This window comes from Eumetopias jubatus, unplaced genomic scaffold, assembly GCF_037043125.1.
Source record: "Eumetopias jubatus isolate StellerSeaLion01/CBP00866 unplaced genomic scaffold, mEumJub1_p1.0 scaffold_2, whole genome shotgun sequence".
NCBI lineage: Eukaryota > Metazoa > Chordata > Mammalia > Carnivora > Otariidae > Eumetopias > Eumetopias jubatus.
This window is the reverse complement of record NW_028274808.1, coordinates 46746829-46757779: the sequence shown is the minus strand read 5'-3', so window position 1 is coordinate 46757779 and position 10951 is coordinate 46746829. Positions and strand designations below refer to the sequence as shown.

The 10951-nt window shown below is 44.2% G+C and overlaps 1 protein-coding gene across 1 annotated transcript; it reads right to left on the bottom strand.

The window, feature by feature from the left end:
* Positions 1–685: 685 nt before the first annotated feature.
* Positions 686–5230, bottom strand: NEFM (neurofilament medium chain). The gene is made up of 3 exons (XM_028114385.2): positions 4151–5230; positions 3347–3471; positions 686–2066 (listed from the first exon to the last, which is right to left on the bottom strand). The coding sequence occupies exons 1-3, from the start codon at positions 5228–5230 to the stop codon at positions 686–688; spliced, it is 2586 nt and encodes an 861-aa protein (XP_027970186.1).
* Positions 5231–10951: the final 5721 nt, after the last annotated feature.

Here is a 10951-nt window from a genome sequence, read left to right as displayed (position 1 = left end):
GGCTAAATAAAGGTTTTGACACCTGAAGACGTTTTTGGCGGTTACGTTTTCTCAGTGATCCCCTCAGGGAAATAATAAGAAATGCAGGTCACTTATAACCGCCCCCACACCAAATAATCTACTCTAGGAAAAGAAAGGGTCAGGTAGTGGAGATTTCACTTTGAAATGACACGACACCATGCAATTTACTATGTTTCCAATATGACCTTTATTGAGCAAGTACTGCTGTGACATTTAACATCAATCAACGAAAGGTTGCAAACTGTGCATGTCAACGAGGTTCTCCCATGAACAAAAGTCCTTTTTAAATGCACCAGTGAGGTAAACATAATTATTCATATATAGCTTTCTTAAGGCTAAGAGAGTTCTGTGTTTCATTTATTATTTTTGGCTCAGTTGGTTCTTTGCATAATACATCTCAAGACATCGCCCCCCCCCCCGAGTACCCCCCTTCCAACAGCTTAGGAAATTGGCCAATTCCCCAGGTACGTACAATATCATGCATTTCAATCACCCAAAGACTGAGGAGGGAGCACCCTGAGCTTGCATGCAGTTCCCTCATATTGCACAAAGTAAAATACAATGTCTGGAGCCCCCATGGGAGAACCCGTTCTGTTTTGAAGCTGTCAATCACATGCATATTAAAATTGTCATATGGCTTAACCTTTTACAATGGACTCAAATATTAGTCACTCTGGGTGACTTCCTTTACTATGGCGTGTGAAGTGACCTTCTCTACCTTTTTGGTAGACACTAGCTTCTCCTCAAAGGTCTCTTCATGCTCTTCGACCTTTTGAGTGACGGTTACAGATTTAGTGATGTATTTGGTAGCACCATCGCTCCCCTCACTGGTGATTTTTTCTATCTTTTTGGTCACCACCACTTTTTCCTCACTTCTGTCTCCCCCCTTCTTTTCATCTGCTGGGCTCAGGTCTAGCCCATTGGTGACAACCGCTTTCTCCTCTTCTCCCCCACTGCCTTTCTCCTTAGTTTCCTGCTCTTCCTCCTTTCCTTCCACCTCCCCATTTACCGCTATGTCTTCCTTCCTGGATTCCTTGGAACCCTGATCACCTCCTTCCTCCTCACTTCCCCCCTCCTCTTCTGCCTTCTCCTTCTCCTTCTCCTTCTCCTGAGGCTGTGGCTTCTCCTCTTTGGCATCCTTCTCCAAGCTCACCTTTACAGGTTTGGTGACGGTGCTCACCTCCTCCGCCACTTCCTCCTTTACTGGGGACTCCGCCTTCTTCTTCTCAGGCACGTCTTTTGGCTTCTCCTCCTTTTTCTCCACCTTCTCTTCCTTGGGAGATTCCTTTCGTTCTTTCTTTTCTTCCTCCGCTTTCTCTTCTTCCTTTTTCTGCTCGGCTTTCTCAGCTCCAGCTTCTGCTTTTGGTTTTACCTCTTCCACGGGTGATTTTGGCAGGGGAGACTTGGCTTTCTCCGGCTTTTCCACCTTGGCTTCTGCCACCGGCTCCTCCTTGGGAGCCACCTCTTCCCGCTTTTCTTCAGTTTTCTTTTCTTCCTTAGCTTCAGCCTCCTCTCCTTCACCTTCGGCCTCTGTTTCCCCTTCCTCTTCCTGTTCACCTTCCTCTTTTTCACTGGAACCTTCCTTCTCGGATCCTCCTTCTTCGGCTTGGTCTGATTTGGCACCCTCCTCTTCCTCTTCTTCTTCCTCTTGGCCTTCCTCTTCCTCCTTTTCTCCTTCTTCCTCCTCTTTAAGTTCAGGCGCAGCTGCTTTCACTGGAGACTTTTTGGTAGCTACGACTTCCTCTTCAGCTGGTTCCTCTTCCTTTCCTTCTGCCTCTTCTTCCTTCTCTTCTTTCATGGACACTGCCAGTTCCTCTGCAATGGCTGTCAGGGCATCTTCCATTTCTGATTTCTCATCTTCCACTTTGGTTTCCTCTATGATCTCCTCGACAAATTTGTGTTGGACCTTTAGCTTAGGAGCCTCTACCTTGGTTTTCTGAATCTTACTGGATATTGTGACTGAGGGCTGTCGGTGTGTATACAGCGGCCCAGTGATGCTTCCTGCAAATGTGCTAAATCTGGTCTCTTCACCCTCCAGCAGTTTTCTAAGGACCGGATCAAAAAAGACACAACATAATTAAAATCTCAGTGGCCTTCTGAGTTTCATTACGTTATGGGTAATTGCAGCAGGTACCTTTCCACAAATAGAATGACATAAATAAAAGATTCTGTCAAGCCCGTGTGATACCTGCTATCATTTCACTGGTCTACTGTGTCATATCCAGAGATTCTCATGGACCACCAGCCAATCACCTGCTGCAGTAACTGACCACACCCAACAGTCCACTAACACACCCAGCCACCAAATCTCAGCTCTGCGGCAGTCTATTTGCTGCACCATGAATATGCTGAAAAGCTCCCTCCTGGCCAAAAAAAATTAGTGACCTTCTTGAGCATTTGGCCTTTCAGGATGTACACTAAATTTCTTTTAGCAAATATAATGTTCAACAAATCTAGAAAACCGTTTAGCGTATATCAGAATTTGGGATATGTCAAGTTATAAATTGGTCTGCAATTTTAATCATAAAGTATCTATTTAATATATAACTATTCAGCTTTCCTGAAAAGAGAGATAGCCGTGAATGCAATTTATTCCTGTAATGTTATGATGATGACCTTTTGGTAGTAGAGAAAGTGTTTAGTCGAGGATTTTCTCCTATGAACTTAGTCAACAGTAAGGTGACATCAGTTAGCAGACTTGTAAGCTCTTTTCTTTTCTCTCCCTGGTTGTGTATCTAGGTCTGCAGATATAAATCTAAATAAAATAGAATATACATATGTTCTCTCTATTCTATGTAATATATCTAATATATTCTATCTAATATTTGTGTGTATATCCACCCTATCAATCTATAGCTGTTCTCAGCCAGATGATGGCAATAGTAAGCTGTAACAGAGAAACAGAAATTGAATGTCCTGGAATTTGTCCTTGACATTATAGAGTCGAAAAGCTGAAACCATTATATGAAATATTAAAAAATAAAATTCCGTTTTTGTTTCAAACAGTTGGAAAACATTTTTCACTAGAATAAAAAAGTTTAAGCATAAGCACTGAAATCAGTCAGCGCTATCCCTCAAAACATTTTATTTAAATACTCATTTTAACTCATGTTTACTCTTTTAAAGCTGTGTAGAGTGGTAAAACCACATTTACAATTCTTTAGAATATATATACTTTTTTAATTAAGAAAGAAAGCCACGGACTGATTTAAGATCCCTGCCACCTGCTTGCTTTAACTTAAGTGATGGGGTTCCTGCCAAAACAGCCTCCGCAGTGCGGTAAGTGTTTCCGCCGGGTCCGCCCGGTCCGTAGTGAGCACGGTACCTGTACGCAGCGATCTCAATATCCAGAGCCATCTTGACATTGAGGAGGTCCTGGTATTCTCGCAAATGACGAGCCATTTCCCACTTTGTGCCCCGGAGCTCATTTTCCAACTGCTGGATGGTGTCCTGAAATAGACACAGCCAGAGACTCATCCTTCCAACAGCAACTTCTACCTCCTCGCCCCACTTCCCTCCAGTTCTGTAAGCCCTGTAGCTTCCAGCCCCTTAAAACGCAAAAACAAAAACAGATAAAACAAGGGAATTATCAAATAAATAAACAGGATCTATTAGACAATATGAGATTTCCTGGGCACACCACGCATTGAGACCAGTGGATCTAGAACTCGTCTCAGCAGCAAACAAACGTGTTTGGGAAAACCCCTCGGCCGACCTGGCCCTTCTCATCTGAGCCTTTTGGGCTGAAGCCAATTTTAAGAGTTTTCTGATCACGGCCGGAAAAGTTGAATATATATGAGTTTCTGCACAAGCTATTCTAAACTTGCTGCTTTGTCAACAACTTGAACGTGTACCTCCTACTTTAAAACTAGACCTCCCGAGGAAAAAAGCACGTTTTTGTAAAAGGTCAGTGCTCTTAGGAGCTGGAGACGGTGGATGGGGGCGGAGTGGAGAAGGATGGGGAGGAGCGAGGACGCTTTGCGCGTCGAACTTGTTCGGCGTCGCGCGCGCGCACTGGCCTGCGGCCGCCAGGGAGCGCGGCGGAGAGCGCGCCGGGTCGCGTGCCTGAGTGTCGGGGGCGCGCGGCGCTGGCGCTGGCGCAGGCTGGCCGCGCAGTCGCGGTTCCTACCTGGTAGCTGCTGAGGTCGTGGTTATGGCGCTCCTCGATGTCGCTGAGCTGCCGCTCCAGGGACTCCTTGGTGCCGCGCACTGACTCGAGCTCGATGCTCTTGGACTGCAGCTGGCGCCGGTACTCGGCGATCTCTTCCTTGGCGGAGCGGATGGCCTCCTTGTTTTGCTCGGCCGCCTCCGTGAGCTTGGCGTAGCGGCACTTAAACCACTCTTCCGCCTGGTGCATGTTCTGGTCGGAGTGGCATTCGAGCTGGGAGCGGATCTCCTTCAGCGCCGACGAGATGTCTGTCTTCAGGTAGTCTTTGCGCTCCACCGTGATGTGCGACGCCTGGATCTGGGCCAACAGGTCGGCCACCTCCTCCTCGTGATTGCTCCGCAGGAAGGCCACCTCATCCTGCAGCGACTGCACCTTCTTGTCCAGCTCCACCTTGACCAGCGACGCCTCCTCGATGTCTTTGCGCAGCGCGCGGATGGCCGCCTCGGTGTCGTCGCGCAGCCGTGCCTCCTCCTCGAAGCGCTCCTTGAGCCGGTGGATGTCTTCCTCCAGGTGATCCGAGTCCAGCTGCACCTGAGCCTTCTCGTGATTCACCAGCTCGAGGGTGGCGCGCAGCTCGCGGATCTCCTGGTCGTACGCGTCGCCCAGCTGGGCGTGCGAGGCCTGCTTCTGCCGCAGCGCCTGGATCTCCGCCTCGATCTCCTTGTTCTGCTGTTCCAGGTAGTGCACCTTCTCGATGTATCCCGCGAAGCGGTCGTTCAGCCCCTGCAGCTGCTCCTTCTCGTTGGAGCGGGACAGCTTGTAGTCGCCGCCCGGCCCGGAGCCCCCGTTGAGCAGCGACGAGGACTGGCTGAAATCGAGGCTGCTCTCAGCAGAGCTGAGCATGGCCGAGCTGTAGGTGAGGCGCGGGCCAAGCGCACTGCGCTTGTAGGAGGAGGACACGGTGCTGGGCGAGCCGCGGGACCACGACTGCGAGCGGAAGCCGCTGGACGGGGAGCCACTAACGCGGCTGAAGCTCGAGCGGGTGTCGGTGACCCGCCGGTAGGCGGACGGGTTGCCCAGCGAGTCCAACGTGTAGCTCATCTTGGAGGCCTCGGGGCGTGTGGCTGTCACAGCGTTCTGCTGGTCTCGCCGCAGCCCATTTATAGCCGCGGCGGCTGGTCCCGGGCCAGGGCCCCGCCCCGTGGAGGCGGCGGCCGAGGAGGCGGGGACTGCGGGCACCGGGCCGGGGGAGATGAGGGGGGTAAAGACGGCTTAGCAGTGATTCAGCGCCGGCTCCACGTGGGCCCACGCCGCATCGGACCCCGGACTTTGCTGCCCGGTCCCGGCCCCTCCCCCAACTCTCCTCTTGGTCCCAGACCACTTGTCGCCCCTCAAGCCCCCTCTCTTCATTTCTCTTCGCCTTCAGATTGCGTTTTAAACCCTCGGTGCGAGTATTCACGCAACGCCCTTTCTTTGTCTAGTCACTCTTCTGCCATTCGGGCGGCTTTTCTCCCGACCCGCTGGCCACCTTGTTCTTTTCTTATACCCACGGCTTTTCTTTTCTTTTGCCTTTTCTCCATTACTTTTTTCTTTACCCATCTTCTGTGCTGAATCTCTTTCCCTTCTTTTGGGCATCTCTTCGCTCTCTCACGTTTAGCCTTCTTTGGTCCCACTCACTCCTCAGCCCCTTCCTCCTGGGCCTTTTTCTTCCCGTCCTTTCCTTCTCCCCTACTCCTGCCTCCCCTCCCCCTACTTTCCTCCCCTCCCCCATCCTCATTTCCCCTCGCCTCCCTCCCCTTCCCCCATTCCTCCTTTTAAAGCAGCCCGGGATGAGCGCAAGCCCAGAGTTGGGCCTAGAAGAAAAAAAACAAAAAGACTTTGAAGAACAGTCGGGCCTGAAGGCTTCGGGAAGGGGACAAAGAGAATGGGCCTGGGTAGTTATTTGTATTAAAAGTGGGATGTGGCGCTACTTTCTGCTTAACGTTTGGGGGACGACCGCAGCTTCCGCAGGGGCAGAAGGTAAGGCGCTTGTGCTCGCTATGGCGCCGGCAGCACCAAGGACAGCGCCCAGGCCGCCGAGCCGGGGACTCCGCTGCCCTGGGGGCTTGTCACCCAGCGGGGCCTGTCAGATTGGCGGGGGTTTCCTTTCCCCCCTTCTCCCCGAGTAAATACAATTAAAGCCTGTTTGTAGTGACTCTGTTTGCAGGAGCCAAGCTGGAATCGAACACTAAGATTTCTCTGCAATGCAGAGTTGGCACAATGAACCGATTGCAGATTTTGGAAACAACTAAAATTCATTAAAGTCAGGTAACAGAAATAATATTCTTGCAGCCCAGTTTGAATTTTCTAACATATGATAGATGCAAGAAATGAAGAGATACAGGGACTGAAATTTGAAGGTCAAATATTCTTTGGAAAGGGGAATTTGAAATCTGCTGAGGTGAAAAGTCCGGAGGAATATAGTTTGTGAGAAGTTTGAACACAAACAATTGCTTTGTCATCATTCTGTTCGGTACTCCCTGTATGTAACTGCAGTGATTGAAAAGCACCTGAATTAATTTAAAATTAATTTAAAAGTTGCCAAACAGATTCACCACAACCTTGAATTAAACCAGATATTTTTTCCCTCCATTTAAAATATATTTCCTCGGTTAGATATTAATGACTGATTTGGAATAGACTTAATCATATCTTTTAACATGTTTATTTCAACAAGGAATCTACCTAGACTTCCTGATGTCTGGTGCACTGTTAACTGGTAACATGCCCCTTTGTTTTACATAGTGCTTTGGGGGTAATTCAGGGTAAAAAAGTTCAGAATCCTGCAAGGCAAAGTGAAGAGCAGTGTAAGACTAATGACTGAGTTTGCTGGGGCCATGGGCACAAGTGACTGCATGTGAAAAGCTTGGCACGGCTGAGAGGAACCACTGCTTGTGAAAAGGAGACACCCCAGACTTAAATATTTTCCTTTCACAGCATGCTTTCTTTAGGTCTTATTATTATTTTTTTTTAAATGACGTGGTCATGTCAATCAGTAAGTTTCTAGAGGTTTATTTTTATTTTTTATTTTCATGAGATCCCTTGGTCCATTTGTATTTTAAAATAGGGGTTAATTTAGGGAATTACTTTTAGCTCATTAATGTGAAATTGCAGCATTGCAGGCTGCGGGGGGGGGGCGGGGGGGAGGATGTTCTAGTTTGCTGAGTGACAGGTTATCTTTCAGGCAAGGAGAGCCCATGTCTCAAGCTGTTGGGAAAGATAGATGACAGAGTGAGGGGATCGACTTGTGAATATTGGAAAAAAGGGGGTATTTTCTGGTTTCTGATGGATACGTAAAGGAAAAGAGAAAGAAAATTTTCTGCCCTTCTGTAAAGTACTGCCAATCTCCAGGTTGGAAAGGTGATATCAGATAAGGCCAAGTGCTAATTATGCAATAATTATGCCTTAGTTACTTATTACTCTCCGCTTTTATTAAAAAATTTTAAAAACCCTTGGGAGTTTTATGTTGCATTTGCACTGGAAGGACTTTCTGCAGTGAGAGCAAATGGTTAATAGGCAGGCTGCTGGTGTTACTTTTCTTTAGGGTTTTAAAAATGAGATGACTCTGCAGAGAGACATTTACAAGGAAACACATGTCTAACTTCACAATTAGCCTGTTTTGCCTTGTATCTAAACTAGCTCAGAAATTGTTAAGCTTCCAACTGGTTACAGAAGGAGGAAAGCATTGCGTACAAACAAAATACCAGCCAGTTACTCAGGCTAAATCCAGTTAGTGACTATAGCTTATAATTGTAACTTCGGTGTCACATGAAGTATTGTTCAGTCTGGTCACAATAGGATAACCCAGAGAATTATATCAGACACCTCATTCAGAGAAAAAAATTCCCATGGCTTAAAAAATGATTGGTCCAATTTCACATTGACTGAGATGTTTTATTTTATATTAGACTTTTTATTTTAATCACTCTTTCTGAAGGTGACTTGAAGGTTATGCTCATCAGTGAATTTAGTATAGAAACTTTTTTAAGAAAGCTGTAACATTCATTTTTCCTTCTTTGTCTCATATTTTTAAAGAACATTTACCACCCTCATATTTTCCATAGGAAGAAATGTAAAGTTTTGCATTTTTTGCCCTAATGACACTAAGGCTACGGAATCTTCTGAAAATATTAACAAAAGAGGAAAAAAACCATGAGGATTTATCTGAATTTACAACACTGTTGAGTTTGACTATGATACTTTTATAATTTATCCTAAATAGGGAAGTTACAGATATGATTTAGATGTAAGACATTTTTAATTAAATTGTCTCTAGATTGTTGTACCATAAGCTACAGTGTGTTTTGAATCACTTCATAGGGAAATACAGAGCATGCTATGTGTTCCTTCAGTAGGTAAAGTGCAAAGATTAACTTCATAGTTAAGAGATAGCTATCCTGAGGTCTTATCTAATGATAATGGGAGAAATATCCTTTGCATGAATGGTTTATTCATTGAGTCAAAAAATAAGTTTAAGAAAATGAAGAGTTGAATATTTTCTTCCTTCTTCCCATATTTCTTTTACATTTAAAAGAATACTTTTTGATACACAAAAATGCAAGGAGGATGGGATGTGGGAATGGAGAAGCAAGCAAGATAATCTGGATGGAAGATACCACTGTCAGATTGGTAGGCTGAATCTATCATAGATTAATAAAATAATCTGAACTTTCCTCCAACCTCCTGTGATGTCTTGAACTTGATCATTTCGCCTGGGATCTGATTCTAGAACTCATGATGAATAATTGTTTAAAAATTGTCCTTTTCTAATTATTTAAGGCATTGTTGGTGTAGAAATGTAGGGACTGAGTACCATGGAGTTGAGAACATAAGGAAAATGAGAGCTGTAATAATCCTTTCTACTTAAGCTTTGGGATGTCAAACTTTAGAAGCAGCTTTGACTTTTGATCTTTTTTATTTCAGATGTCAAAAGCAAAATAAAAATATCCTCGGGAGAAAAAGGCTGTTTCTTGTCAGGAAAATTGTGATATACATGCCCCTATTGTCTTTAATTAAAACAAGTCCATTGAACCACAGTGTCCTTTTTCTAACATTAGACCCGGAAATGGTGTTTGCTTCCCTTGCCAAATATTGTTATTCATTGAATATTTCCTCCTATTTCTGTCAGTGGCTGTTTTTTATGGAGAGTCAAAGTATTAAATTAAAAACATTTTACATCTTTATATTGTTCCAAATATAAGCTTAATCAGTTTTCAAAATTCTATATCTAGAAATTGCATATTTTATGGGAGAAAGATTTAGCTTCAGCTTTAAGGTAGCTTGCTGAGTTTTTTTGCTGTGTAATCCCTTCACCCCACCACCGAGAATCAGTACTGTGGAAGCCAGAGGAGGAGGAGGATTTAGAATTTTTAAAAAGATTTAAGGTACCCTTGCTAAAAGTGATTCTAAAAATAAAATTCAATAGATACAAAATGAAACTACTATATTAATTTTCCAGTTTTTTTTTTTTTAATTCGACATGTTGGCTTTACCTGTAAAGCGGATGCCATGCACTTGAATTTTTCAAACCCTGCATTGCACATAACTTTGCACCAGTGCGGCCATGTAATATTTATGGCATATTTTATCCCAAGCTTACCAAGGCCTTAGCAAGAGACATAATTCTTTTATTAGAAACTCTTAATTAAAATGAACTTTGTAAAACTAGAGCAGATCAATGATCTCTTATCTTTGGACCAAATTTCTGAGCAGAGCTGAACCCAGGGATGTAAAACAAAGTCAGAAAGATGCTTCACCTAAGAATGAAATCTCATCGGCCCAGGACTGGTTCTTCCTTCACAGTCTCAGTGAGTCTCAAAAGCAGTGTTCTTTCATAATCCTCAGAAAATGGGCACACTATCATATTTATCACTTTTCACTGCAATTGCCAAAAGCATCATGTATTTTAGAATACTTTAACTCAACTTTTTGGGTTGAAGTTAACAAATACTTAGGTGAAGAAATCTACAAAGTGCCAAGGAACAATTTGAGTATTTTCTGCTAACTTTTTTCCCTGTGATTTAAATATCAATGGTATCTTTGTGTTTATATAATTCCAGACCCTGCTTTGTAAAATAAATATGTCTGAAAATGTAATTTGCTATCTTAGAGGAAGGAATGCGATATTGTATGCCAGGCAACTTGGCTTCTAGTCACATATTTGATTTTTAATTTCCTCTTAAAAAAAAAAACAACACTTTTACGGGCCTTGTAGATCAAGAATGATAACATAATAATAACAGTAATATAATAGTAATGATAATGGATCAGGAATATCTAATTGGGTCTGAGTATTAATTTCCGTCTCTCTTTCTTTCTGCCTTTCTCTCTCCTTGTTGATTGAGAGGAGTGCCATCGTGAAGCTGAGGGCGGCGATTTGACAGTCAGAAGTGATGCCCCATAATCTGGCCTAGTCAGACCTGAATACTGTATTCTTTTACACTTAATGGTGCCCTGAATCCCAAAGCCATCATCATCAACCACCATCAGATTTTATATGTGAATAACACTTTACATAAAAGAAGCAAAACAAAAAACTTTGTTATCTCATCTGGAATGAGCGTGGGGTGGGGGCTGAGGGGGTTAGATAGGGTAGAACACGAATTACTTTTCCCATCTTATAGTTGGTGAAATCCATTAAGAGATTTGTCCAAAGCCACACATCTGGTAAGTGGTAGAGCCAGGACCAGAAATCAGAGTTTTTGGTAGAAGTGCTAACATTAACAAAAAAAAAAAAAAAAGAAAGAAAGTTCTTAGTACGTCCAATCCAGGCTCCATCAGCAT